Raw genomic sequence first — 27,768 nt, forward strand, 5'->3', positions numbered from 1 at the left:
CCCCTTACTTGAACCGGGAAAATCTGTCAGGACCTCGCCGACGCTGCCAGACCGCCGTGGATGATGGAGCCTAGCCCTGTCTCGGTCGAGACCACCAGGACGCGCGAGCTCGCGACCAAGAGCAGGACAGCTCTGCTGGAGGCGGTCGAGGACGTCTTCTACGGCTCGGTACGGCACCCTACCCAGGCCTCCCATCCCCAATCCCACCTGCATTATTCCTGAAGCTGACCACCATGCTCTCTACCTAGATCGCCGGCGTCGTCGGCAAATACATTGAATACCCTTTCGACACAGTCAAAGTTCGACTCCAGAGCCAGCCCGACAACCTACCCCTACGATATACCGGTCCTCTGGACTGCTTCCGACAATCCATCAAGGCCGATGGTTTCCTCGGACTGTACCGGGGTATCAGCGCGCCCCTAGTTGGTGCCGCCGCTGAGACCAGCAGCCTCTTCCTCTTCGAGAGCTTTGGCCGCGAGACCCTCTTTGTCACCGGCCTGTCCTCGCGGGAGAAGGGTCTGTCTCTGCCCGAGCTCTGGGTCACCGGTGCCTTCTCGGGCGCCTTCACATCCTTCGTCCTCACCCCGATTGAGCTGGTCAAGTGCAAGATCCAGGCTCCCACCCTCGCCGAGGGGTCATCGTCTGCACCGCCCCTCCGACCGATCCCCGTCATCCGCGATGTGTTCAAACACGAGGGCCTCCGGGGCTTCTGGCACGGACAGCTGGGCACGCTGATCCGCGAGGCGGGCGGCTGCTCTGCCTGGTTCGGCGCCAAGGAGACCACCACGGCCATGTTCTACCGGCTGGCGGCGGGGTCAGCGGCCTCCGACCAGGACAGGGCAGACATCCTGTCCAGGCCGCTGCCCCTCTGGCAGCAGGCCATTGCCGGCGCATCCGCGGGCGTGTCGTACAACTTCCTCTTCTTCCCCGCCGACACCATCAAATCGCGCATGCAGACGGCGCCCAGGGGCGGCGCGCAGCAGCGCCGCACCTTCTGGGGAGAGGGCGTCGCGCTGTGGCGGCAGCACGGCCTGCGCGGGCTGTACCGCGGCTGCGGCATCACCTGCCTGCGGGCGGCGCCTAGCTCTGCATTCATATTCATGGTATACGACGGCTTGAAGCGCCAGCTGCCTCTCCAATAGTATAGAGAGATGGGGGGTGGGTATGGTCACGAAGAGGGGTTTTATTTTTCCTATAACTGTCACGGTATTGGGGGTGGCTTTAGAGACGCTGGCTGGCTCTGTACTTGAGATGAGCATTTAAACGGGCGTTTGCTATGACTGCATTTGACATTCGATATACTACTATATGGGAGGCCTCTTTTTGCACGGGACACGTCGGGATAGTAGTCTTACAAGTCTTACATAGAGGGATAGAAGGGGCGCCTATAGACATGCCTACCAATGGCTAAAACCAATTTAAAGACCCTTTTCCATGTAAACCACGCACGCCTGCAACGCCATTGACGCCCAATACTGTGGCTCCGCTAGACATGCCACAAAACTTGACAGACAAGAACCATGCTAGTTTTGCTTGCCTTCCTCCTTCTTCACTTCCCTTTCCGACAGGTCCCAGCCGTTCAGGTACCCGACGCCGGCGCACAGGTACGTCGCGAAGCCGAGCCAGCCAAGATAAGGGACCTGGCACCAAGCGGCGACGCGGTCGATGCCGGCCCAGAGGTAGGTCAGGTAGCCGTTGACACCGGCGAGGCCCAGGATGTCGGCGGTGGCCTCGACGGGGCGGCGGGCACCGAAGAAGAGGGGCATCCAGACGACGTTGAGGGCGAGCTGGACGGTGTAGAGGGTCATGGCGTGGCGGGTGGTTCGGATGGTGTCCGGGGAGGAGAATGGTGAGAGGCCGGTGTTTGTGGCGCGGTAGGCGGCGTAGCCCATTATGCTGTGTCATAGAGGTCAGACGATGCTTCTCCTAGGAGGGGATGATGATAATAGTAGTGTGCAGGGGGTGAGCTTTACCCGTAGAGGACGGTCCAGACGGGACCAAAGACCCATGGAGGAGGACGCAGGGGAGGCTGCTTGAGGGAGAGGTATGTCTTTTGCGTATCAAGGACTATATATATAATTCCATGAGTTAGAAGGTATGGTTTCGTGATGAGGGGCGTTGGAGCTCACGGCGCGTCGAGTAGCCAACGGCCGTGCCGAGGGCGATGGGCAAGGCGACGGAGGCGGCGGGATGGAGGAAAACCGCCTGGGGAATGGTGATGGATGGCATGTAGGTCGTCATCTTGCCGTCTGTTACAAGTGGACAACCGGAAGAGTGGGCGATGAAGAAGAGGAAATTGGAAAGACTTGTACGGAACCAAGTTGAAGTCGAAACTGAATTCAAGTCGCGTGTCTTGGGTGCTCAGCTCAGGCTTCAGTGACGTAATAGACTCCCGCATCATCAAGCACCAACCAACCACCTGACCAAGTACTTCGCACATTATATAGGTAATTCTTTGTATTAAAAAAAAAAGTAAATCAAAGTAAATAAAATTGATAAGTATGGTTCTTTTTCCGTTCATACCTAATTGATTCATTTAAATGCAATAGCTACCTGCTCGCAGGAAAGTCCTTTTCATCCATCACTACATCATGGGAAGTCAGTACAGTGAAGCTATTCGCTATAAAGTCTCTACATCTTTGAACGTGGCCTCCATTTGGCATACGGATGCCCTGACCCAGATGGAACCAAGTGGTCAACATCCGACGTGTTGACGAGGCCAGGATGCACCTCGGAGAGGTCTTTGATGCCAATGAGTTTCATAACACTCTCCATCTCGTCCTTGAGTACTGTAGACATCGTGTCAGCGATTATGCTCTCAACCCACTTATCGCACGGGACGTTGCAACTTACACTGGACAAGGTGCTCTACCCCTTCGGTGCCGTAATGCAGCGAGTACATGAATGACCTTCCGATGCCAACGGCCTTTGCACCCAGACACAGTGCCTTCACAATGTCCCCTCCACGCCGGAAGCCTCCGTCGACATATACTTCCATCTTGCCAAACACTTCGGGACAGTTCTTGTGCATCTCCAGGAGTAGGAGGATGGACGGCGGCGAAAAGTCGAGATTGCGCCCACCATGGTTGCTCAGCATGATGCCATCGACATTGCACTCCATCGCAATCTTGGCGTCGTCGGCACAACCGATGCCCTTTAGGATGATGGGGAGGCTGGTCACACTCCTGATCCATTCAATGTCGCGCCAGGTCATGCCCTGGTCGATGTAGCTACCCATCATCCTTGTTAGACCGCCGCCCTTCTTGTCTGCCTTGATGCGCTCCCCCGTCACGGGGTTCACAATCACGTCGTCTACTTTGAGCCGTTCGTCAGACTCGCGTTTGCCTCTGCCGGCGGAGTCAACTGTGAGAAACACAGCCCGGATCCCGAGAGATTCAGCCTTTTGAAGCACCTCCTTGGATTTGGACTTGTCCTTGTTCAGGTAGAGCTGGAAGAAGAATGGGTAGTCAGGTGCTTCATGCATGACGTCCTCGATGGGGTAGCTGGATCCTGACGAAATCTCACTAGTGTTAGAAGCAAAAGCCGGACATGTACTGGGCTGCCGCTGACTTACAATTTCCAAGATGCCACTCGACTTGACTCCACGTGCCAAAGCCTTCTCTCCTTCTGGGTTGATAAGCCTGACTAGCCCCATGGGGCAGACAAACAGGGGCATCTTGACGGGGATGTTTAAAATGGTAGAGGATATGTCCACAGCGGCTACATCTTTCATGACCCTCGGCCTAAACCAGATGCGCTTGATCATAGCTTCGTTGGCATCTCGGGTCCAGCAATCGGTTGCCGCTGTGGAATAAAAAGTGTACGCCTTCTTGGGGGCGGTTGCGGCGGCCGCCTGCTCAAAGTCGTATCTATATGGCAGCGACGTCAGTCTGTGAGCCTAATGAGGTCAACCCAGCAAGACTTACAGATTTATAATGCTGTCTAGGGGTGGCTTGTCGTGTGCAATCTCCAACTTTGCGGTCTTGGTCTCAGCGTGCGGCGTATTTGCCACCTTCCACCCCTCGGTGATGGTGGAGGGATCGAGATTCCCCTTGAAGTACTCCGGTGGCAGGTTCTGTCGTATAACTGAGCTAGAGTGGACCTCTGAGTAGGCCTCGGTGGCATCTCTACCAGCGAACTTGAGGATGACTGCGATGAGCGGTCAGCAGCGCACCTTGGATCCCGGAGCGAGGCAACAGCGTACTCGAGGCACCGCCGGGGTGCTCTGGGACAAAGCGCGTGACGTCCCATACTTGGTCCTCAATGACAATCCAACAGTCTTCGGGTTTGTCATGCACGAGCACTGTCGTGGCCGAGACCAGTTTCGTTCCCTGCATCGTTTACCTAGTTGGGGGCTAGAGCAGCAAACAGCAGACAGCAGACCAACAATCTCGCTCACAGTTGACAGATGCGTAATCCAGCGGAGAAGGGAGGGCAGATCCAACCTGGGGATGCCCCCATCGTTCGTACATCTTATTATTGTTAGTGCCCCTTACCCCGGCACAGGGAGACCGATCGCGGAGGGCTGGAGAAGCAGAGGTCAGTATCCCCATTGACTGGAAGTATGCAAAGGATCCACTGCATGTTGATTATTAGTAAACAACTCGGTCTTTTTATCCCGCGCTCGGAGAAAAAATGCCAACAGTGCTCCAGTGAGGTACTCTGCTCTGCTTTGTACAAGTGCAAATTGTTGTGTTGCCAGGCGCCGGGGCCGACTCGTCCTCCCGCATCGGGCCCGAGTGGAGTGGAGCGGCCCGCGTTGGTACGTACACGGTACGTACCTGCTAGCAATTGTGCGGGGGGCCCATCAATCAATCAATCACACTCCACACAATGAAAATTGACATCCATAGATATACTACCAGCTTGTAGCCTCGAAAACCTGAATCACCGCCACAGGCACAAATGATTTTGAGCTCACATCCGTTTATACCACTGATGAAATATTTCACTTTGGCTGGTGCGTCGGGTAGCAGCATGGGCGCCAATCGCCACGCGGTCCTTCAGCAGCCGCCGTCATCACGGACTCGCGATCCACAGAGACACGAAATCGCTGCGCACGGACCACCACATTAATGGGCGACGCGCTTGGCCGCGTCTTGACGCGTCCCAGCGCCAGGGATTCGAATGGCGCGCGGCTGGCATGAGAGCTCCAGTGCGCACGACAAAACTCCCTCGACCTCCAGTCAATCGTGCCAGTTGAACATTCAACTTCGACCAATTCCCCCACCGCCCTTCCCACCTCTATGAATCCCCCTTCTTGCTTACTTCTCGAGTCGTCTCAACGTTTGGAAAGTGCATCCTTCCTAGCTTTCCAATTTTCTGTTGGTTTTCTGTGACGCTCTTGCCTCTAATTGCACGATGTCGTGTTCCGCCTTGGGAAAGAGGACACGGATTACCGTGGAAGTCGGTAAGTCCGCAACTGTCACCGCAGGAGACATAAAGGCAACTCCTTCTCACATCGTGCCTGCAGCAATCCCCCATACACCAAGCAAGCGGACGCGACGCGCCACCAAGCCCGTCACTTGCAACAACGAGAACCTTGACCCCGATGTCCCTCAAGACGAACGCAACAATGGCCTGGACGAGCTTCCGGCAAAGCGACAACGAACCCAGAACAAGCTCCCCGTCACCCCTTCGACTCCCCGCCACCGCGATGCGCTGTCCGGCCAGCATGGCACGCCGCGGCATGTCGTCATGTCCGCCGGCAAGCTCTTCAAGCGGATGACGCCCTCCACACCCGCCTCCCCCTCGACCATCCAGACCATCTACCACACTGCGCGTCAACTCTTCGCTCACGGCGCTGAGCCTGGGCAGCTCATTGGGCGCGACTCGGAGCGGGACCATCTGACCAACTTCCTGCAACGCTGCTCTCCCTCCTCCGCGACTCCCAGTGGATGTCTATATGTCAGCGGGCCTCCGGGCACCGGCAAGAGCGCCATGGTCACCGAGATGCTGCAGAAGCACTCGGAGAAGGAGGGTGTGCAGTCGGCATACGTCAACTGCATGAGCATCAAGTCGTCCAAGGACCTGTACAATACCCTGTTAGGAGCACTACTCGGAGACGGCCATGACTTGGCAGAGGCGGATGCCCTCTCCACCCTGCAGAGCCTGTTCTGCTCCAAGAAGACAACTGAATCGACAGCGTATCTTGTGACGCTAGATGAGATTGACCACATTCTAACCATGGGGCTTGAGAGCCTGTACAGGCTCTTCGAGTGGTCCCTGCAAACCCCTTCGAGCCTTACTCTCGTCGGCATCGCTAACGCGCTGGACCTGACGGATCGTTTCCTCCCTCGGCTCAAGGCCAAGAATCTCAAGCCTGAGCTTCTGCCTTTTCTCCCATACACGGCACCCCAGATCAAGCACATCATTACCACTCGACTCAAGTCCCTAATGCCAGAGGGCAAGGAGGGTCACGTCCCATTTATTCATCCCGCAGCCATTGAGCTGTGCTCCCGCAAGGTGTCGAGTCAGACCGGAGACCTGCGCAAGGCATTTGAGATTTGCCGTCGGGCTCTAGACTTGATCGAGGCAGAGACGAGGTCAAAGCACGAGGACGAGGCTCGGGAGACACTCTTGCAGTTGACCCCGTCCAAGAAACCTCTCGGCGAAAAGGTCAACGACGCTTCCGGCCGCGGCCGATCCAAGAGCGTTGTGCAAATCATGTCGGAGTCGCTCAAAGCCATGGCGGCAGAGACAGCCCCGCGAGCATCAATCGCTCACCTCAACAAGGTCACGGCGGCCGCGTTTAGCAACGGGACTACACAGCGCATGAAGGCCCTGAACCTCCAGCAAAAGGCCGCTCTCTGTGCCCTAGTTGCGTTCGAGAACCGCATCAGGGCGAGCGCTAGGTCGGCAGAAGGTGCGGGAACGGCCTCCAAGTCACAGACACTAGCGCCCACAATCAAGACACTTTTCGACACGTACTGCCGCCTCTGCACGCGTGATTCGGTCCTTCATCCGCTCTCGAGCTCGGAGTTTCGAGAAGTTGTCGGAAGCCTGGAGACTCTAGGCCTGGTCAACGCCGTCGACGGCAAGAACGGAAGCTTTGTGACACCGCAGACGCCGAGCAAGAGAGGCCGAAAAGCGGTGGCGGCCAGCGGTGATGAGAGGCGGGTTGCTAGCGCAGTTGGAGAGAAGGACATGGAGTCCATGGCAGAGGGGATCGGCGCGGGGATCCTCAAGAGCATCCTGAGCGGCGAGGCACTGGATTAGGTGCATGGTTTCACGACGGCATGTTAGCATTGTTTTGGCGTACGGCGGAATACTTGTGGGAACTGGCACTGCATGGCTAGAGGCATTGGCGTTATACAGACATAGGACACATGATGGATAGAGTGCTCAGATAGCACCATGTACCAAGAGGAGAGTCTAGTCAGACCGAATGGCTGAGTAAGAATTAACTATTTTGAGGTGAAGACGTTGTCGATCGGTCCCTAGGTTTTTGTCAATCAGGTAATGATTCGGGCATCGCCCAATGAAGGTGGCGAACAGGACCCGCGGAAAGGGGCGAAACGCAAAAGAGAGGGGGAAATGGCCTCACTCACACACGCCGACGTGGATTAATTTACATTTGTAGTAATTAAAAAGAGGAGGCCTTTGTCGCCCTCCGACTCTAGGATTGTGACCATCTTGCCGCCTTCCCATCGTTGTCACCGCCCGGCCCGATCTCAGACCCCAGATCTCAGATGACCGTCTCGGCACGAGTCAGCCTCCCGATCAGCCTTAGCAACGTCTGGAAATCGCCGACCACAGCACACTGTCGCACCAGGAGGAACGCGGCCCAGGACCCTCCGAGAACTAAGCTTTTCTTGGCGCCCTCGCCAGCGCTTGGCGAAAAGCCATAGCTCCAGGGCAGCAGCTCGAGAAGGAGGGGGGGAGGCACTGAGACGAGGTTCCAAGACCTGCAGGCATTCCAGCCAAGCCAGAGGCGCCCGGTAACCGTCTTGGAGAAAACGACCGGGAATGCTGGGCCCGAGCAGCGTCGCACGCGGTCCGGATGATGGCGGGCTTGGCCATCTGGGGACGTCGGGGCCACCGGCATCTTGTGGTGATTCTGCTCCAGCGAGTTCGGCGCCTGGGTGGCCGCCAGCGCGTGCGCCAGGGGCGTCAGTACCACTGACCGCGCTGGCCACGGCACCACCAGCGCACCTCAAATCACCGGCGCAACCACCAGCGCAACCATCAGCACTACTACCAGCGGCCGCCACCACCACCGTTGGACCCTCCGCTGGAGCCGTTATCCGCCCGCCAGCCCACCTCCTCCCCACTGCTGGTGCCTGCCCACCGCGACCACCACCAACACCGCCGCTGCAAGGAGGTGACTCGAGTAGCACGGCCTTGCTGCCTGTTTCCTGGATCCGAACTCTTCAATCGACGGGACCGCTGCCCTCGAAGACATCCCAGCTCCATCATTACCCAAAGCATCGCCATCGTCGAGGCCCACCTGCGTTGTTGCAGCAGCCAACACCACCGTCCCCTGGCTGCTCACCCCCCCGTCTCTCACCATCATCTCCAGCCTCAGCGTCAGCCTCAGCACCAGCCTCGCCTGCTACTCCCACGCCCACCAACTCCTCCTCCTCCTCCTCCGCCTCCGCCTCCGCCTCCTCGTCCTCGCCCAACAGCGCCCGACGACGACAACGCGTCCTCATCGCCGCTGTGCCGATGCCGCCCGCCTCGCAATCGGGAATGCAGAGCCGCCACTCCTTGTCGTCACCCTCGCGACCCAGCGCCTCGTCCACCACCCCTAGGTCCTCGATAGCCGCAGCGCCCGCCGCGCCCGCCGCGCCACCATCGACCAGCAGCCCCGACGCGACACCACCCGCCTCGTCTCCCTCCCCGCGCAGCAGCGGCAACAGCAGCAATAAGAAGGACGACGACAGCGGTGGCGGCGGCGGCGGCAGCGGCAGCAGCAGGCCTTCTCTAGGCCACCGCTCGTCCTCGTCCTCGTCCCGGCCCAGCCTGCTCTCCCGCCTCAGCCTGCCCATTCCCCTCCGCTCGCGCAACCGCAATGTCGCCGACTTCCACGTGCGGCCGCACGAGCCGCACCGCAAGTACATGGCCGGCGACCACGTGCGCGGCTCCGTCGTCCTCGTCGTCGTCAAGCCCGTCCGCATCACGCACCTAACCGTCGCCCTCAGCGGCTACGTTCGTGTCCACAAGGACCCCGCCCTGGGGGCCAAGGCGCAGAGTGTCACCCCGGCGCTGCTGCCCCAGGGGAGCTTCGAGCGGCCGCAGTACCACGGCAACGGCTTCGCCAGCCTGTTCCAAGACGAGCAGGTCCTCAGCGGGGATGGCCGCCTGGAGGCGGGCAAGTATGAGTTTGGCTTCGACTTGGTGTTTCCGTCCAAGGGCTTGCCGAGTAGCATCGATGTGAGTCTGCTGGACCTTGGGTCAAAGACTGGCCTGTGAGAGAGAACGGGAGTGCTAACCACGGGTATAGTTTGAGCGAGGGTCGATTGCCTACATGATCTCAGCGACCCTGACCCGGCCAACATCGATTACCCCGACGACCTCGTGCGATAGGAAGGTGATGCTAGTGGACAAACTCGACATCGGGCTAGTACGAACACCGAGCCCGAGAACTATTTTCCTAGAGCCGATATCGAAACGCACGCGGAGGAAGAAGTCGATGGCGCTTGACAAGGCGGCGCCCGCGACGCCCGAGACGACCACGGATGTCGCATCGGAACCAAACTCCGTCGATCCGTCCGTGATGACCGAGGACTCGAGTCGCGATCGCCCGCCAGATCCGCGGTATCCGGACCAGAGCGACATACGAAGTGAATTCAGCGGCGAGAGCAGTCGGAGCGTCAGCACCAGCGGTCTAAGCCGCGCCGAGCTCGCCCAGGTCGCGTCAGCGAAGCAGCAGGTTGTGGACGACAAAACCATCACGGCCACGGTCGAGTTATTAAGGGGAGGCTGCCTCCCCGGAGACACAGTATCCGTCCGAGTGACGGTTCAGCATATCAAACGCTTAAAGAGCATGACTGGTGTCATTGTCACCCTGTTCCGGCAGGGCAAGATTAACTCCTCCCCCAACGCGGTGCATTTCACAGGCGAGATGACCAAGGAGGACAAGAAGCGGATAGAAAAGGAGGAGGCATACCCCAAATCCCGGACCGGGATGGGGGGGTTGTCCTTGTCTTCAACGAGCTCGACGAGTGTGTTTCGCAAAGACCTCGACCAGACCACAGCGCCGCTCATTGTCAACCCAGCCACTTTGCAGACATCGGTCACTGTGTCGGTCAAGGTCCCCGACGACTCATTCCCGAGCATTAAAAGCGTTCCAGGGAATATGATTGCTTTCAGTTACAGGGTTGAGGTCATTGTAGACCTCGGGGGGAGACTTTCAAACCAGTTCAAGGGTGGGAAGGAATCGAGGCTCGGAAAATTGAGCAGCAGCATGTACGACGGGAATTCCAACAGCTACAACCCCCGAAGGGGGTCAGCAATTACCGACACGGCGCCGCTTCGCAGGGAGAAGGGGGTTATCGCAGTGAACATGGAGACTATTGTCGGCACCACAGACAGCTACCGGGGTCGTGCACGGCCGCGAGTCTCGGCTTCATCGAGGACACTGCGGACAACTCTGAGCGAGGACGACGAGGCGTACAACACTGAGCACAGCCAGCCCGAGGACTACCATTATGGGACTCCATATGCCAACGGCCAGCCCTCGAACGGCTACTTCACTGGTCCGCACAGCACCCATCGTCACTACGGTCAACCGCCACCATCCCACCAGTCCCCGACACAGACAGGGCCGTTGCAACCATACGTTTTCGCGGCACAAGGACATGAAGGTGACGCATCACCGGCCTACGTGCCGCGCCCTCAGCTGCCTGACCATCACAATATGTCAGATAAGGAGCGCATACGCCAGGCCGAGACAAGACTGCTGCCCAGCCAGCCGCCCGCTGGGCCGTCCTCGCCCGCGGACGACAACGTCTACGACGCCGACGATACACCGAGGCTACCCCATGCCGGCCCCAGCTCACCCCAGGAGGGCAGCGGGGAGGGGCCGTCGGCGCCAACCGAAGACGACCTCTCACGGCCAGCGGACCCCTCAACGACTGGTGAGGACAAGCAGGAGTTGGAGCGGCGGCGCCTGATAGGCGAGGCGAGTGCGCCCCCAGAAGTCCCCGAAGATGTGGTTGGGAGGCGCGGGGGGACGTCGAGAAGGGATATGGCACCGGACGCGGAGCCGAGCGCGCCCAGCGCCCCGGTCCTGGATGAGGATGACTTTGGGCATCACGGCTACGGCGTCGGCGCGGGTCCGTCGAACGCCGGGGCGAGGCATCATAATGAGCAGTTGCCGGCGTATGAGCGATGACATTGCAAATTCATGTGAGTGGGTTTGCTTCAAGATAGTATCGGTATATAGTATGAGAGCGACAAGACCTGATGTGGAGTTATGAAAGGTGCATGGTTGGACTATGTCATGTATGGCGTCGGGGGGGTTTCTTGGTTCTGATATTTATATAAAAATATATCCATGTGTCTAGATGAGAGACTCTCTTGCGTAATTTTACAAATATCTCGAGTACAGATACCTTTGTTGTTCAAAACATCAAAATTCATACAGCCTGGAAAACAGTATCAGGGTTTACATCCCCGGTGCGTCCCCTAGTGCTCCAGCACAACAGGCTTGCCCTGCTCCCAGTTATCCAGGCTATCCCTGATATTGACCCAGTACCGCAGCCTGACAGCCTCCCTCTTGGCGGCCTCGACGTCGTCGTTGGCAAAGGCCCTGTCCAGCTTATCCTCGCTCTCGCGGATCCTCTCGTCGTTCTCGGCGCGGGGCCGCTCGAGGTCCTCCTCGGACCGGGCCTCCTCGATCTCCTCGCGGGCCTCGAGGACCAGCATCAGCAGGTCCGGCTCCTCGACCTTGAGGGTCTCGTCGTTGGCAACGTCGACGCCCCGCAGCGACAGCAGGTACTGCGCGCGCAGCAGGGGGTTGGCCAGCGTGCGGTACGCCTCGTTGATGAGCGACGAGGCGGCCTCGGCGCGCGCCTTGTGCGACGCCGGATGCAGGTCCGGGTGCGCGCGCGCCTGGAGCTGCAGGAACTCGCGGCGCAGGGCGCGCGTGTCGATGGGGAAGTGCCCGGCGGGAGGGGGCCCATCGGGGAGGGTCTCGGGGAAGATGTCGTAGTGGGTCTTGGGGGGGGCGGCCGAGGACGAGGAGGAGGATGACGAGGACGAGGAGAGCGCGCGGGCGGCGTGGGAGAAGGAGGCGCGCTGGAGCCGGGCAACAGGAAGGTATGAGAGCGGAGAGGAGCGCAGGGCGGGTGCGGCGCGGTTCAGACGTGGCAGAGACGAGGGGCCCTGGGCCTGGCGGCGGCAGCGGAGGCAGAGTCGGGACATGTCCCGTACGGGGGACGAGGTTGTCAGTCGCATGGCGAGGAGGAGTAGGAATTGGGTAGTCTCAAGCTTCGATATTGCAGGTGCCCCACGAACATTAGAATCGGATGGTTTCTGGCGGCGATGGTGGTGGTGATGTACGTATGTGGTGCGAAGTGAGGCTGACTGGTAACGGAAATTTGGCCTCGGACATGACGTTGCACAGCGAACAGCCCGAAAAAAAAAAGGCCCAAGGTACGTACCTCCAAAGTCTAAGGGAGCTTCTTGGCAAGGTCCAGGCCGGGAACGGAGCACGAGTCGCGCAACGGGGTCAACGCATGGAGAGGACGGGAATTGACCCAATCGCCGTCGGCGTAAAGGCCGATTACTATTATCAATGTGGTCCTGCCTGCTCAGGGGCCCCTTTTTATCCCACGGATGGGGCTTTGGGGGTCATCGAGTCCCCATCGCTAATCCCTAACTGGCGCCAGGCCATCAGACTATCAGCCTCTCACGAGAACGAATCTGGTATTCCGTAATGAGTCTCATCGGCCAGTGACGGTTTGTGGCGGTCGGTCCACATTTAGCTGCTCCCGGCGAGCGATCCCCAAACGAGTCGGGGTTACTTACCACTGCCAGTGAGTGAGGGACAGTTTTGAGCCTCTGAGGGTGCCACCGCGGGTCAATGACCGCCGAAGTCGCTTGAGGCCGCTGAAGCCGCAGAAGCCGCTGGAGTTGCCCGAGTCGTTACAAGTGCCCGCGTTTCGTCTCCAACGTCCAATTCTCCAATTCTCGACCTGCTCTGTTTCGCAGTTACCATCAGGCCCTCTCCCGACAAATCGACGTCCAAGATGGCCAAGGTCTTTGACGCGGCTGAGGGTGAGTTCCCACCACTATTACACTACGCCCAACCACCACCACCTCCACCACCTCACTGACTGACTCTCGCAGTCGCCAAACACAACACCACCGACAGCTGCTGGGTCATCCTCTACGGCAATGTCTACGACGTCACAGACTTCCTCACCTCTCACCCGGGAGGCTCCAAGATCATCCTCGCCCTGGCTGGCAAGGATGCCACCGAGGACTACGACCCCGTCCACCCCCCGGGCACCCTCGAGGACAACCTCAAGCCCGAGGCCAAGCTGGGGCGCGTGAACCCGGACAGCCTGGTCAAGCAGAAGGCCCCCGTGGCCAAGCCCGGCACCGAAAAGGACGCTGCCTACCGCCCGCTTCCCATGGAGGCCCTCCTCAACATCGACGACCTCGAGGCCCAGGCCACCAAGCTCATCCCCAAGAAGGCCTGGGCCTACTACTACTCGGGCGGCGACGACCTCATCTCCAAGAAGCTCAACAACACCGCCTACAGGGACATCCTGCTGCGGCCCCGCATCTTCTTCGACTGCACCGAGTGTGACCTGTCCACCACCCTGCTCGGCAACAAGGTCAACCTGCCCATATACGTTTCCCCCGCCGCCATGGCCCGCCTGGGCCATCCCGACGGCGAGCACGGAATCGCCAAGGCCGCCTCGCGCTTCGGCGCCCTGCAGGTCATCTCCAACAGCGCCTCCATGACCCCCGAGCAGATCGTCAAGGACTCTCCCCCCGGCCAGATTTTTGGCTGGCAGATGTACGTCCAGACCGACCGCAGCAAGAGCGTCGCCATGCTCAAGCGCATTCACGCCATGCCCGACAAGTTCAAGTTTGTCGCCCTGACCATCGACGCCCCCGTCCCGGGGAAGCGCGAGGAGGACGAGCGGTCCAACTTTGACAAGCACATGACCGTCACGGCCGCCAGCTACAGCGGTGACAACCGCCCCAGCGGTGGCGGCGTCGGCCAGCAGCTCTTCTTCGGCACCGCCAGCGACCTGACCTGGAAGACGACCCTGCCGTGGCTGGCCAAGCACACCCACCTGCCCATCGTCCTCAAGGGCATCCAGACCCACGAGGACGCGTACCTGGCCGCGCAGTACGCGCCCCAGGTCAAGGCCATCATCCTCTCCAACCACGGCGGGCGCGCCCTCGACACGGCGCCCCCCGCCGTGCACACGCTGCTCGAGATCCGCAAGTACTGCCCGGAGGTGTTCAGCAAGATCGAGGTCTGGGTGGACGGCGGCATCAAGCGCGGCACCGACGTGGTCAAGGCCCTGTGCCTGGGCGCCAGCGCCGTGGGTGTTGGACGGGCGGCGCTGTTCGGTCTCGGAGCGGGTGGTCAAGCGGGCGTAGAGAGGATGTTTGAGAGTAGGTTTTTTTTTTGGTTTTTTTCCCTCCCCGTCGTGTCTCTTCCTTCCCCCCTCTCTCTCCCCAGCCCCTGAGTTGCCTTTTCCCTTGGCTCATCTTTTCATCGGTAACATGTGAGCTAATCGTCACGGCGTAGTCCTGGAGGCTGAGACGGCGACGTGCATGCGCCTCCTCGGAGCCAAGAGCGTCTCGGAGCTGGGCCCCAGATTTGTAAGTGAACCCCAGCAACAATCCATTCCCGACAAGACGTCATGACGCGCAGGCCGGGGGGACTAACACGGGAGGGTCAAACAGATCAACACTCGGCGTGTGGAGAGAGATATTTACGATGGGGATGCGGGGTTGGACAAGAAGGGGCTGTGGGAGCAGTCCAAGTTGTGACGAGGCTATCGACAAGATTACTCGACATGTCGTTGGCTTCCCTGCTCGTTTCTGCTGCGTGCAAGGGATCACCCGGCAGAGCAGCAGATCTGGTGTTTTGAATAGACAGCCGTCATCAGATGGAGCCTCGGCTTCTCGCGTGGGGGGGCCGCTCTCGACGGGCGCCTGGATGGATGTGAATATGCAGAGTTGGACATGGAGACGCATACATACTTCGTACATACTACTAGTACCTACAGTCATAGACCGGGGAAAGAGATATATCGTATTCACATGTTTACCGCAGAACGAGATAAGCGCTCCCCTCGCACACAAAGGCGGTGCTGAACCTGAGACACGGTATGCGTTGATGGAACCACTACGGAGTATTCCTTCACATTTGACGCACTTATACACCATCTCATGATGGTGAGGCGAGGGCCAATACTAATAATACCTTGGGAGGACCGGCAATGTGGCGTCTCCCGGTGCCCGGTGTTTCGGAAACGGGTTCGCAAGCATGGCCATAGAAAGTGGGAAACGCGCAGAAGAAGAAAAAATCCCGCCTCAGGATGGAAATTGCATGGTAGCATCACAAGACGAACCAGGCCAAGGGGCCGAGGCCTCGGAGGGTCCAGGCTGCAGAGCACCTTGTTCGAGTTGTGTTGGTAAGCTGTGTGCTGTGCTCTGAGTGGCCACTGGGAGGGGCGATGAAGAAAAAAAAATCCCCCCCCATGGCAACAGAGATTATTAACATGTTGGGGGGGTTTGGAGACTTGGAGTCTTCGAGCGAAAAGGAGCGTGCAGGGATGATCGGGCGATCAACCGAGTAGATACGAGTGACTACCCAGAGCGAGCTGAGCCTCGAGGCGCGCGATGTGCCACCGACACATGATCATGGCCGAACGGGTTGAAGTGTAATAATCGTAGACAGCGTTCATTGGAGACGTCATCTGCAGTCTTGTGTGCTGCGTTGACAAGAGACATCGGCATGTGTGTCTTGGCTGTAGCCCACTGTCGTTGACAGCAGTTGTTTGCTACATGTACATATTACGTACAGGGGGGTTGACGGGTGAGCGAATGCCGTGCATCCGCGATGGTGCAAGTGCCTGCTGAGTACTCCCAATTAGAAGGGTAGAAGGCTATTCGACGAGACGTAGACACGACAGAGACGAAAATTGCCAGAGTCGGCCCGCGTCGGGGTTGTTGGTGGGCATCACCAAGGAAGAAAAAGAAGCTTCTTCAAGACAATGTGGTGGACAGAGTTCGCCATTGACTCAATGGCAGCACCCACAACCGTGTTCTGCGCCGAACACGAAGCGCCACATGACCGGTGGAGTGGCGTCTTGGAGAGCGGTCGACCTGTGCAGTCGTGGGCCAATGGACGTCCCATCGCAAAGTTCAGCTGTCGGCCCGCCCGAGGCGAGATGGATGGAGGCGGCTGGACCGCAAACTCTCGGGGGGGGAGGGCCTGGGCACTGGGGGAGCCACTGAGCGCCTGGGAAGCGGTTAGGAACTGCACCGCCAGTTAAGCTTAATGCGAAGGCGTCGGTGCGCAAACTGGAGAAGGAGATACGTATCGGAAGATCTTGGGATGGGGTGCCCATGGGGTGGTTTGGGGGAGTCTAGGAGTTCATCGTGAATGTGCAATCATGTGCGCCGCGATCTCATCACAAGCAGCCGAGGGACAACTGGTGTTTTAAATTGTATGGGCAGGATTCAGTAGCTTCGCCCTCTCAGAAGCCAGGACACTAAAATAATGCCCTGCAGAGCCTGCAGAACTCCTGCAGAGGCCCCCATAGTGGCATGTAGGGGCCATGTCGGGGCAGGGATGGAGTCGATGGAGAGCGCCTGGACAATAATTGGGGGCACGGACTCCCCCAAGTGGCAAGAGCTGCTAAAGGAATCCAAGGACCCGCCTTCCCCAGAAGCTCTGAGCCAATGCGGGGGCCAGTCTGGGGACGGTGAAATGCGCAGGCGCTGGCTGGCTGGCGTCTCGGGCACTTGCCGCATCGGGCACCGCACCGCCGTGCTCCTTCCCCCCCCCCCCATGTGAGGAGCAAGGGCCAAGCCACTGTGAGCCAGGCCAAGCCAGACCAAGCCAGGACTCGACTCCCAGCACGATAATCTGGGTTTTCACTCATCGACAGGCTGCCCAAGTCGCCGCATGGCACGACGATGAATTGCTACAGTGGGAATCCCACGCCGTTACTCGCCGTTTCGAGCCCCGGCTGTTACTTCGGCCCCGGTGCCCTGCCCTATCTGCCCCGGTGGCCTCCCACATGCCTTGACTCTTGACATGTTGACAGACCAGGACGGAGCCCATTTGGGCCGCTAGCACCTGGTCATTTGTTGGAGACAGCCCCGATGGGGCCCCCCTCCGGCATCCCCATATCCCCAGACATACATAAACCCTCCTGCTCGAACGGTGGCCCCCCTGCTGCTCCCAATCTCCTCGCTCTGTCCGTCTGTCTGCCCCGTCCGAGTCTGAGTTGAGTTGAACTTCACTTCTACTCCTTCTTCCCCCAAGCCAGATCGAACCGAGTCATTCTTTTGAAATCCCTCTCCTTTCACACTGGAAGAAAAGTAGTAGAGAAGCTGCCCAACATGTCTGACAAGGACATCGTCAACCAGTCCTCCGGTGCGGTGGTCAAGCCGTCCAAGAAGCGCAGATGCGCCGCCCACTGCAAGCGCTTCTGGTGGGCGCACGCCATCATCTTTGTCTGCGTTGTTGTCCTCGTCGTCTGTCTAGTGTAAGTTCCCGTCTGGCCTCTGGGTTGCTGGCTGCCCTCGCTAACACCTGCAAAGCATCTTTGTCGGTGTTCCCAACATCGCCCAGGATAAGATGGACGACGCCAAGCTCGAGATCCAGGGCGTCGAGATCCTCGAGACTGAGCCTGAGAACTACCTCATGAAGGTCGACTCAACCATCACCACCGACGGCTCCATCCATGCCGACATTGACCCCTTCGTCGGCAACATGTACCTGGCTGATGTCGAGCCCCGTGTCGCTTTCGCCACCCTCGACTTCCCCGCCACCACCGCCGATAAGCACCAGGTCGTCAATATTAGCCAGGAGGTCAAGATTACCAACATGGAGGCCTTCACTCAGTTCAACATCTGGTTCACCAACAACGAGACTGTCAACATGGCCATCGAGGGAGAGACCAAGGCCCAGCCCCGCGGCCTCAGCCGCAAGTACAAGGTTGACTTCAAGAAGAAGCTCGAGGTCAAGGCCCTCAACCTCTTCAAGGGCACCGAGGTCAATGCCAAGACGGCCAAGCTGTCCACCAAGCTCGATAAGAATGGCAAGAACTTTTACGGCCAGGCCGACATTCCCAACGCTTCTCACTTCACCCTGGACATTGTAAGTTTTTCGCCTTTGACCGAGTTGATGTTTCGCACTGTTACTCACATATATCTACTCCCCAGGGCAACGTCAGCTTCATTAACTTCATCGACGGCGAGAAAATCGGCACCCTCTGGATCGACAACCTCCTGCTCCACCCCGGCAGCAACGTCGTCGACATCAGCGCCAAGATGGACCAGGCCCCGGTCCTCAAGGCCGCTCAGTCTGAGAAGTACTGCAAGACGGGCAAGGTCCCCTTCAACCTGCTCGGCGACACCGTTACCAACCACGGCAAGGACCTTACGTACTTCGCCGCCGCTCTCGGCAGCGCCAACCAGACCGTTGAGATTGACATTGCCACCATTATCTACAACAACATTGGCTTTGATCCCAGGTGCACAAAGGACAAGAAGGATGATTAAGTCTTTGTTGGTAGAAGCGTGTTTGAATAGCAATCTCTGGTGATTTTTTTTTGGTCTGGGGAAGGGGGGTTTATCTGAGTTTGGACGTGAATGGATATCTATGTCAGATATATTGGGGGGAAGCCCCGGCGCGCGCTTTGGTTCATGATACCTCGAATGTGCAGTTCCTAGTTTGGCCTCTGGTCACAAATTAATGATGCTTAAAGCATTCACAAGCTTCTTTTTCGCAATGGGTATCATTTTTCGCATGTCCACTCAGCTGGCACAGTGTGCGTACTCGTAGTCCGCAGTCGCGCGCTGTGTTTGAACATCTTTCAGTTCCAACCGCCTTTTCGCTTCTCGCCGCGGCTTGGTCCTCCAGCGGTCGAGGTGCTGGCTCCGGCAGGTGTCGTCGCCGGGACGAAATCGGCCGCGCTCCTCCCCCCACCGGCCCTCTCGGCCTCCCTCTCCTTCTCAATCTTCTCCCGGCTCTTCCTCAGGCTGGCTCTGAAGGCCGAGTCCGGGATGCTCTTGGGGTCCCACAGGTCGGTCGGCAGGGTCGTCTCGTACTGGCTCCTCTCGTCGATGCCTACGAACGCCATCAGCTTGTCCATGAGGCCCGGGTTGCGCAGAGACGTCGAGTTCTCGAGCTTAGCGTTGAAGTGGACGCCCTTTTTCTTGAGCTCGAGGAACTGCTCGAACTTCTTGCTCGTGCCGGGCGGTGGCGACCCCGGCGGCGAGGGCGGGATATCCAGGTTGGGCACCGAGGGGAGGGTGAGGTCGTGTATTAAGGCCCGGTTAGCCGTGTATGGAGACCCTGGGATCTGGCTCGTGTCTATGGTGGTGGGAGTGGCGGCGGCATGTGAGTCCTCGGGAGGTGGGAGGGATGGTCCCACGGGGACGGCGCGCTGTGGGAGGGGACCAACGACGGGCTTTTCATCCTGTGGCTGCGGTGCTTGAGAAGCTTTTTGTTCCCCCCGATATCCTTGATAATCCCGTAAGCTTGCTGGGAAAAGAAGAGAGAGAGTTTGTAGGGCAACCCAATTACCTTTCTTATCAACAGCTGTGCTTGCCTCGGATTCTGGCGGCTGCTCGGGGTTTGGCTGTGCCTGATGTCTCGTCAGTCGGTAAATACAGACGTAACTCACTGATAAAAAATACTCACCTGGAGAGTCTGTGGCGTCTCTACTTCATCGTCCTCATCGCTGCTTGCATATCCAACCAGCCCGGCCATCACGACAGCTTCTCATGTGTTGTTAGAGTGAAAGGAAAGAAGAGGTGAGGCGATGAGATCCGATTCGGACTAGCGCAGTTCTATGGCGACGCGGCAAAACCCCGGCCAGCTGAAGCCATGACATCTTCAATTCCAAGGCTCCAACGTTCTAAGGCACTAGTCCGTTCATCATCACCAATCGTGCTGCAACATCTTCCCCGTCGCCGATAGAAGGCACACAGACACCTATTTGGCGCGGACTCTTTTGGGAAACAGCTCAGCACTGGGATCGCTGCTCTGCGCAGCCTCGTGACGGCGGCCCTCTTCTCTGGCGTAAGGGAAGACCGAAGAAAAAGTACTACTCACCAACCGTAGCGTCTTGCTGAGCTGCGAGATCAACGAAACATGGCTAGGCCGAGAGAGTCGCGCTCACCAAGTCCTGCAGGCAGCTACCACAGCTCACGGCGCCACCGCAAAGATGACGAGCGGCGCGATAGGGATCCCCGCCGTCGCTCGCGCTCGCGCAGCCCTGATGTGAGAAGACGTCACCGAGGACGCTCGTCCTCTGCCTCTGGACTCTATTCTGACGACTTTATCCGTGAGCAGCCGCGATACCGAGACCGAGACAGGGACCGTGGCGGCGGCCGCGACCGCGACCGCAGGAGGGATCGCTCGATAGATAGGCGCGACGACGACCACTACCGCGGCGGCCGGCGTGATTACAGAGACAGAGACCGCCGGAGATCTAGAGACCGCTACGGCGATAGGCCGCGCTCCCCCGATCGCAGGGGTAACAGGAGCCGCGACGACGACAGAGGCTACCGCAGGCGGGACGCCTCTCGCGATAGGGCACGTGGAGGCCGCGAGGGCACCGCCGACTCCCAGGGCCGAAGCGGCAGACGCGATGATCCAGGCCACGGGAGGACACCTGTTGGAGAGAATGGGAGGGCCGATGGCAACGAGGTACGTCTCCGCCAGCGCCCCGACACCAGCAACACATCTCACAATCCCTCACAGGCCCAGAAGCCGACCGCCAGCGAGTCCAAGTCCGATGCCGACAAGAAGGCCGAGCGCCTGGCGAAGCTAGAGGCATGGAAAAAGAAGAAGGAGAGTGCGTCGCAGCAGCAGAAAGAGGTCAACCCCAGCCAGACTAGGAATCTCTTGGCCGAGATGGACAAGAAAGCTGCTGGTGGCTCGCCGGCCCCCGCCACTGCCTCACCACAGATCTCTATGGCCGCCTCGCCCAAGGACAGCTCAGGCCATGCGTCGCCCGGAACCCCGTCAACTCCGTACGTGGGCAAGTTTGACCCAAAAGCGATCGCTAAGAAGTCTGCTGCTGCACGCTCCCACGATGCTTCTCAGTCGGTGTTGGGATCCGTCGACGTCCAGCCACAGAAGCTTTCGGCTCCCGTGAAGCAGATCACAGCTGGTGAGTTCTGTCCCTTATCCGTATGTACCATGGATGTCGCTCACACTTCATCTCGAAGCATCTGCTCTGCCGGCGAACCGTACGAAAACTAGCGCCTTTGGCTTTGGAAAGTCACACGCCGACGACAAACTTCCCAGCAAGCGAAAGCTAGACCTCGACGAAGAGGAGACGACAAAGCGGAAGCTCACAAAGCTACCAGCCCTCCCTGTAGAGACGGATGATACTCCCTATGCTGATCAAGACGATGACGACGAGTCCGACGGCGACAACTTTGCTGAGAATGAAGAAGAAGCCGCTGCCGCTGCTCGTGCCGCTCACGAAAAGAGGCTACAGGCAGAGAACCAGACAGAAGATAAGATGGACACGGCAGAGGACAGCGAGACAAAACCAGCCGATGCTCAGACCAACGGGGACGCTGCAGTGAATGCGAAACCAGCAGAGAGCGCGCCGGTAGAGCAGATGGAGGTTGACGAGGAGGACGATGTGGACCCCCTGGATGCCTTCATGGCCGATCTCAGGCAGACAGAGACCAAGAAGCCTGCTAAGCCGACCAAGCAGGCGCAAGAGCCGGAGGCATACTTCAGCGAGGATGAGTTTGGCTTTGAGGCAGAGGAAGACGGCAACACCAACAAGGATCTGCTCGCCATGACCAACAAGCGCAAGAAGAAGGACATTCCCTCAGTCGACTACAGCAAAATCGACATCCAGCCTATTCGGAAGAACTTCTGGGTTGAGCCGGCAGAACTCAGCGCTCTGTCGGAGGCTGATGTCACCGACCTGCGACTCGAGCTTGATGGAATCAAGGTCAATGGTAAAGACGTGCCCAAGCCTGTCCAGAAATGGGCGCAATGCGGCCTCACTCGCCAGACTCTGGACGTCATCAGCGACTTAGGGTACGAAAAACCAACCCCTATTCAAATGCAGGCGCTTCCAGCCCTCATGTCAGGTAGAGATGTCATTGGCGTGGCCAAAACGGGATCCGGAAAGACGGTGGCATTCTTGCTTCCCATGTTCCGGCACATCAAGGACCAGCCACCCATCAAGGATACCGATGGGGCGATAGGGTTGATCATGACGCCTACTCGAGAGCTAGCTACTCAAATCCACAGAGACTGCAAACCTTTCCTAAAGAAGATGGGACTCCGTGCAGTCTGTGCCTACGGTGGTGCTCCGATCCGAGAGCAGATTGCAGAGCTTAAGCGAGGAGCGGAAATCATCGTTTGCACGCCGGGCCGTATGATTGATCTCCTAGCAGCCAACCAGGGACGCGTCACCAACCTCCGGAGAGTCACCTATGTGGTCCTGGACGAGGCTGACCGAATGTTCGACATGGGCTTCGAGCCTCAGGTGATGAAGATATTTGCCAACATGCGCCCCGACAAGCAGACTATTCTCTTCTCGGCCACTATGCCTCGCATTGTCGACTCTTTGACCAAGAAGGTTCTCAAGAGCCCAATCGAGATCACTGTGGGAGGGCGTAGTGTGGTGGCCAAGGAGATTGAGCAGATTGTCGAGGTCCGCGAGGAGTCGACTAAGTTCTTGCGCATCTTGGAGCTCCTGGGCGAGCTCTACGATCGGGACGAGGATGCCCGGACATTGATCTTTGTGGAGCGGCAAGAGAAGGCAGATGATCTGCTGAAAGAGCTTATGATGAAGGGTTACCCCTGCATGTCGATTCACGGAGGCAAGGACCAGGTTGATCGTGACTCGACCATCTCGGACTTCAAGAAGGGTGTGGTACCGATCTTGATTGCCACGTCGGTTGCGGCGCGAGGTCTGGACGTCAAGCAGCTGAAGCTCGTCGTCAACTATGACGCTCCCAACCATCTGGAAGACTACGTCCACCGCGCAGGCCGGACTGGCCGTGCAGGGAACACGGGTGTGGCCGTTACATTTGTCACACCCGAGCAGGAGAACTGTGCACCAGGCATTGCCAAGGCGCTGGAGCAGAGTGGGCAGCCCGTGCCTGATGACCTCAACGAGATGAGGAAGGCCCACAGGGACAAGGTCAAGTCGGGTAAGGCCAAGGACACTTCTGGTTTCGGTGGCAAGGGTCTGGACAGGTTGGACCAGGAACGCGAGGCTGCACGTATGCGTGAGCGCAAGACTCACAAGGCCGAGGGCGAAGAGGAGGAGGAGAAGGACGAGAAGAAAGAGAAGGATGATGACAGCAAGATGGAGAAGGCTCTCAGTGCCATCAGATCCGCCGCGTCGGGTGTTTTGGCCAGGGAGAAGAGCGAGGGTGGGGAAACGAAACCTACGGCCCAGGCTGCTAGCGATACCATCGCGACACAGGTGGAAAAGGGCAAAGACCCTCTGGACAAGGTTAGCTCAGCCGTCAGCGCCATCAACAGCCGTCTCGGAAAGGCGGGCCAGCTGCGCGCCGGCCAGCCCATCGACAACAAGGGCCCTGATGCTGGCGCATTCCACGCCACGCTGGAGATCAATGACTTCCCGCAAAAGGCAAGATGGGCCGTCACGAACCGCACCAATGTGGCTAAGATCCTCGAGGCTACCGGTACTTCCATCACCACCAAAGGCAACTTCTATCCTCCTGGCAAGGAGGTTCCTCCGAATGGGGAGCCCAAGCTGTACATCCTCATTGAGGGTGACACAGAGGTGGTGGTGAGCTCGGCCCTGACCGAACTGACGAGACTGCTGAGAGAGGGGACCATTGCGGCGGCAGACGCGGACAGCCGCGCCCCGGCGAGCGGGCGGTACACCGTCACCTAGGGAGCCTCCTGGCCATTTCTCTTCTTTCTTGTGTATTTAGGCCACTTCACTGGGCCACATAATTTCTACGGGCGGCGTTATATGTGTGCTTGCTATAGGCGGGAGGAGCAGCGCTGTATCATCAAACATCAGACATCAACACGGCAGACAGCTTGATGAAATAAAAGAAGAGAATATCCTTGAATACAGTAATCATGAAGAGTGCGGCTACCCGGGCTTTGAAATCTCCTCGCGCTGAAGTCTTCACTACCATACTATGCTTCTAATATTCCCGTAACAAGCACTATACTGTTGCTATAAATGTACGAAGTATATGTATATGTATATTATCATAGTAAGGATGACAGCATCGTAGTTGTATCATCATGAAAAACACTACTAGCATGCTCGTAATCTCATGGCAATAGTATTTGATAGGGCCTACAGCCCGAACAATAAATGTACTCGTAATCGATCGCTGGCCATAAAACCGTGCCCTGCAACTCCGTGCCGGTGGATAAAAGACACTCCGCTAACTGCGCGTCAACGCTTCAGAAGAAAGGAAGAAGCATATGCCCCGCTGGCATAGCATCCCGCAGCCCTCATCAATCCCAGTTCCGTACCCTAGCAGCATCCTCGGCTTCTCGGTGCTGTAGCTCCTGCCGGCTCGCATCCTTAAGTGTATCGCTTCTCGTTTGCTTCTTTTGCGCCGTGAGCTGGGACTGGAGCTTGCCGGCTGGTTTACTCGACGCCGCACGAGCCTGCCCCGAACATCAGTCAGTCAGCAAGCGTCCCCCTCAGCCCCCAAACACCAGACACCGGTCAGGGCGATTCCTTACCTCCGCCGCCTCCGCCGCCCGCCTCCGCGCCTCGTCCGGCAATGCTACTCCTCCTCCTGCTGCTGCTGCTCCCTTGGCCCCCTGGCCTCCAGTCCCGCTACCTCCTAGAGTCCTTCCCGGACCGCCGACAGTGGCTCTCTTAGGAACGGGGGCGGATTGGGGGCCCGTGGGGGGTGCGGAGCCGACGGTGCGGCCGGGGGAGGAGAAGGGGTCGGCCTCGACCTTGCCGCAAATATTGCCCATGGTGAAAACGAAGAGAGTCGGGAGCGATTGCAGGGAAATGGCGGGCTAGTTCATCAAATATTCCAGTTGGTAGAGTGATCTATCAGTTAGAGAACTACGGGTAGAGCAGTCGCGAAGGCTGGGAGTGTCGCATGGGAGAAAACAATGGAGGGGCTTCTCATTGCGCGCATGCGACCACGGCAGACGCATGGGCGATACACCGTACAGTTCGGATTCAGACATTGAGCACTGTATTATTACGTGGCCTCAACCAAATCGTACAGTGCGAGCGATGACGACGACGCTTTCCAATTTGAAGCTGCCAAGTAACGTTTATGTGCGAATTCCTCGCCCAAACTCTCTTTTCTCTTCCACGTTCCTTTGCTCTACTCTACGAGTTCATGCCACTCCCTGGTACTTACACCTAGTGGTATGTGGTAGTAGGTCCCCATCTTCATGTCTTGCTAATACGGATGGACACCTGCCCCAACCGCAAATACAAGCTACTAATGCTATTATCAATATCGTTATCGAAGGTGGGCAGTGAGGATATATTTGCTATCGAACTTGACCAATAGTGTCGAAATTGCAGCTCACAAGTTGAGGCTTGATGCGCCATCGCATCTCGGCCCGACGCCGCTACTGCCAAAATCCTGGGGAACCAGCCATGCCGCCAGCCATGCCGCCATTTTACCCGCGAGGAGTATATACTTTTCCGATATAACGCCTTCAATTGCGCCCATATGTCATTATGATCTTATATCCGCTGCTGTCCGAGATGGGAATGGCAGCTTAGTTGAATCTTTCTGTGTTCGGTGGAGTCGAAGCTGCTGGGTTTCACTGTGGTTTTGTGGCAAGCGCAAAGTTGTCATTAATATTACAAGTAGTACCTGCTTAGCATCTGACCTACCTTACATTTACCTGAGGTAAGGTATGCCCCAGATCATAGGGTGCGTTGGTACCAATCAAGCGCCAACGCTAGGTACGGTCCTCCGTAGCTGCTCCTGCCGTGCCACGGAGGAACCAGCAAACAACAGAACTCTTTTGACTCAGGCCGTTGATCATTTTATTGTACACGCCAAATAGGTACTCGTAGTGTGTTTTCAACTCTCATAGGGTGCCGGAGGCCCTTTACACTGGACATCTGTCTCCATTCCAGGGCCCTATTTCGACCTTCTGACATCGTTCTTTTTACAACTCGATCATCGTTTCGATTTAGTTTGGAGAGCTGCTGTTCGTGCAAGTTATTGGAAGTCCTCCATGCACAGAAATAGCAAACAAGCCCCTGAACGTCTAGGCACCCAGCTACTGAACAACACATGGTCGGGCAAACATTAGGAGGGGGGTTTTTTTTTTGGCAATAGAGAAATTTGGCGTTACGCATTTCCAAAGACACGCAACTCTTGAAATCGGTCACTCCTACTAACAGAGGTGTAGCACCAAGTCTCACCCTTTTCTCCCCATCTATTCGCTGTTGTTCTTTATATTAGGGATATTGAAAAAAAGAAAGAAAGAGGCAAATAAACACACAGATATCGAAACAAATGCTTCAATGGACTAAGGCTAGTCTCTTACATCCGCAAACTACTATAGGTAGGTGCCTGGGTACAGGGTAAGGCGAAAGTGGCAAGGCTGAGCAGGGTCTGGGTCGGTGCTGTCTGTCCATCAAGGTTCTCATGGCTGAGGGAACCCCACCCCGCCTGGGTTTTTTTTCCTGCGCGCAGGAGGTACCCCCACGCCCGACTTAGCAGGAATGGTACTTGGGCCGAACCACCCGTCGAAACAACCTCCACACAACAAAGCATCTGGGTGCTCCCGTCAACATCGTTTGCGAGGCCACGGTTTCACATATCCCGGAAGCGACATAGTCGGCATCCCTCGACTCCCTTCAGCTCATCTTTTCCATGCACCTTACGCTCTAAAAGTTCCTGCCCTTCCCATCGCCACTCCCGGCCTGGAGCCTGTGACGTCCACTCCTTCCAAGCGTTCGTCAGGCGTTCATTGATCTTGAAGTCCTTCAAGTTGTCTACCAGCAGATGCCCTGCCACATGTTCTTCTCTAAACTCAGCTTGTACCTCAACCCATCATCCGCCAGCACCAACCTCGCTTGCACCGATGTCTCCGGACTGTGTAGTGCGGCCGTCGGCTGCTGCCAACCTATTCTACCTGGATGACGACCTTTCCTATGACACCTCATGGGGTCTATTCTCAGATCCTAGAGATGGCTTCACCCTGCCCAACAGCAATTGCTTCATGGACCCCAAATCTTCTATGTATTTGGACGACGAACTCCGTGGCCAAGCTTCCCACGTCCCACCCTTCACTGCCACCGCCCGCCAGCTCCCTGCTTCGGCTTTTTCGCCACCATTTGGCACGACGATGGCCCAAAAACGAACGAGCCCGCCTCTAACCTTTACAAAGGACCGACTGCAGTATCGAGCCCGTCGCCGACAAGAAGACGGCGGAAGACCTACCAAGCGAATGAAGTCCACGAGCATAGCGGCGACCGGGAGGGTGCCAGAGAACGAGTCACAACTAGGCATTAGCTTGTCCCAGGGATTTGGAGATGGCTGTCATGATGAAGACGACGATGACGGCAGCTCGACCTGTTCCTCCTGCCCAGACAGCTGCCCCAGCCACTGTGGGGAAACCGGGCA

The 27,768-nt window shown here is 57.8% G+C and overlaps 11 protein-coding genes across 11 annotated transcripts; 6 read left to right on the forward strand and 5 right to left on the reverse strand.

The window, feature by feature from the left end:
• Window positions 1-63: 63 nt before the first annotated feature.
• On the forward strand, window positions 64-1,142 carry ORT1 (mitochondrial carrier domain-containing protein; the record flags this gene model as incomplete). Its single annotated transcript, XM_083190062.1, has 2 exons — window positions 64-168; window positions 249-1,142. 2 exons carry the CDS (start codon window positions 64-66, stop codon window positions 1,140-1,142), a joined length of 999 nt encoding a protein of 332 aa, XP_083053921.1.
• Window positions 1,143-1,523: 381 nt separating this feature from the next.
• ACO1O0_000565 (TspO/MBR-related protein) lies at window positions 1,524-2,241 on the reverse strand (the record flags this gene model as incomplete). The annotated part of the gene is made up of 3 exons (XM_083190063.1): window positions 1,524-1,896; window positions 1,974-2,067; window positions 2,130-2,241. The coding sequence occupies 3 exons, from the start codon at window positions 2,239-2,241 to the stop codon at window positions 1,524-1,526; spliced, it is 579 nt and encodes a 192-aa protein (XP_083053922.1).
• Window positions 2,242-2,631: 390 nt separating this feature from the next.
• ACO1O0_000566 (FMN-dependent alpha-hydroxy acid dehydrogenase) lies at window positions 2,632-4,337 on the reverse strand (the record flags this gene model as incomplete). The annotated part of the gene is made up of 4 exons (XM_083190064.1): window positions 2,632-2,789; window positions 2,854-3,869; window positions 3,927-4,149; window positions 4,175-4,337. 4 exons carry the CDS (start codon window positions 4,335-4,337, stop codon window positions 2,632-2,634), a joined length of 1,560 nt encoding a protein of 519 aa, XP_083053923.1.
• Window positions 4,338-5,361: 1,024 nt separating this feature from the next.
• CDC6 (AAA family ATPase CDC6) lies at window positions 5,362-7,218 on the forward strand (the record flags this gene model as incomplete). The annotated part of the gene is made up of 2 exons (XM_083190065.1): window positions 5,362-5,410; window positions 5,474-7,218. 2 exons carry the CDS (start codon window positions 5,362-5,364, stop codon window positions 7,216-7,218), a joined length of 1,794 nt encoding a protein of 597 aa, XP_083053924.1.
• A 1,842-nt stretch (window positions 7,219-9,060) lies between these two features.
• RIM8 (uncharacterized protein) lies at window positions 9,061-11,338 on the forward strand (the record flags this gene model as incomplete). Its single annotated transcript, XM_083190066.1, has 2 exons — window positions 9,061-9,375; window positions 9,446-11,338. 2 exons carry the CDS (start codon window positions 9,061-9,063, stop codon window positions 11,336-11,338), a joined length of 2,208 nt encoding a protein of 735 aa, XP_083053925.1.
• A 293-nt stretch (window positions 11,339-11,631) lies between these two features.
• JAC1 (J-type chaperone JAC1) lies at window positions 11,632-12,402 on the reverse strand (the record flags this gene model as incomplete). The annotated part of the gene is made up of 1 exon (XM_083190067.1): window positions 11,632-12,402. The coding sequence occupies one exon, from the start codon at window positions 12,400-12,402 to the stop codon at window positions 11,632-11,634; it is 771 nt and encodes a 256-aa protein (XP_083053926.1).
• Window positions 12,403-13,196: 794 nt separating this feature from the next.
• Window positions 13,197-14,967, forward strand: ACO1O0_000570 (FMN-dependent dehydrogenase-domain-containing protein; the record flags this gene model as incomplete). Its single annotated transcript, XM_083190068.1, has 4 exons — window positions 13,197-13,224; window positions 13,297-14,586; window positions 14,723-14,796; window positions 14,881-14,967. 4 exons carry the CDS (start codon window positions 13,197-13,199, stop codon window positions 14,965-14,967), a joined length of 1,479 nt encoding a protein of 492 aa, XP_083053927.1.
• A 2,586-nt stretch (window positions 14,968-17,553) lies between these two features.
• Window positions 17,554-18,717, forward strand: ACO1O0_000571 (DUF3712 domain-containing protein; the record flags this gene model as incomplete). The annotated part of the gene is made up of 3 exons (XM_083190069.1): window positions 17,554-17,699; window positions 17,755-18,313; window positions 18,379-18,717. 3 exons carry the CDS (start codon window positions 17,554-17,556, stop codon window positions 18,715-18,717), a joined length of 1,044 nt encoding a protein of 347 aa, XP_083053928.1.
• Window positions 18,718-19,031: 314 nt separating this feature from the next.
• On the reverse strand, window positions 19,032-19,930 carry ACO1O0_000572 (HCNGP-like protein-domain-containing protein; the record flags this gene model as incomplete). Its single annotated transcript, XM_083190070.1, has 3 exons — window positions 19,032-19,681; window positions 19,745-19,799; window positions 19,862-19,930. 3 exons carry the CDS (start codon window positions 19,928-19,930, stop codon window positions 19,032-19,034), a joined length of 774 nt encoding a protein of 257 aa, XP_083053929.1.
• Window positions 19,931-20,314: 384 nt separating this feature from the next.
• Window positions 20,315-24,071, forward strand: PRP5 (uncharacterized protein; the record flags this gene model as incomplete). The annotated part of the gene is made up of 2 exons (XM_083190071.1): window positions 20,315-21,338; window positions 21,397-24,071. 2 exons carry the CDS (start codon window positions 20,315-20,317, stop codon window positions 24,069-24,071), a joined length of 3,699 nt encoding a protein of 1,232 aa, XP_083053930.1.
• A 584-nt stretch (window positions 24,072-24,655) lies between these two features.
• On the reverse strand, window positions 24,656-25,132 carry ACO1O0_000574 (uncharacterized protein; the record flags this gene model as incomplete). The annotated part of the gene is made up of 2 exons (XM_083190072.1): window positions 24,656-24,811; window positions 24,890-25,132. The coding sequence occupies 2 exons, from the start codon at window positions 25,130-25,132 to the stop codon at window positions 24,656-24,658; spliced, it is 399 nt and encodes a 132-aa protein (XP_083053931.1).
• Window positions 25,133-27,768: the final 2,636 nt, after the last annotated feature.

Source organism: Amphichorda felina, assembly GCF_050947745.1.
Source record: "Amphichorda felina strain 45539 chromosome Unknown scaffold_1, whole genome shotgun sequence".
Classification (NCBI taxonomy): domain Eukaryota; kingdom Fungi; phylum Ascomycota; class Sordariomycetes; order Hypocreales; family Bionectriaceae; genus Amphichorda; species Amphichorda felina.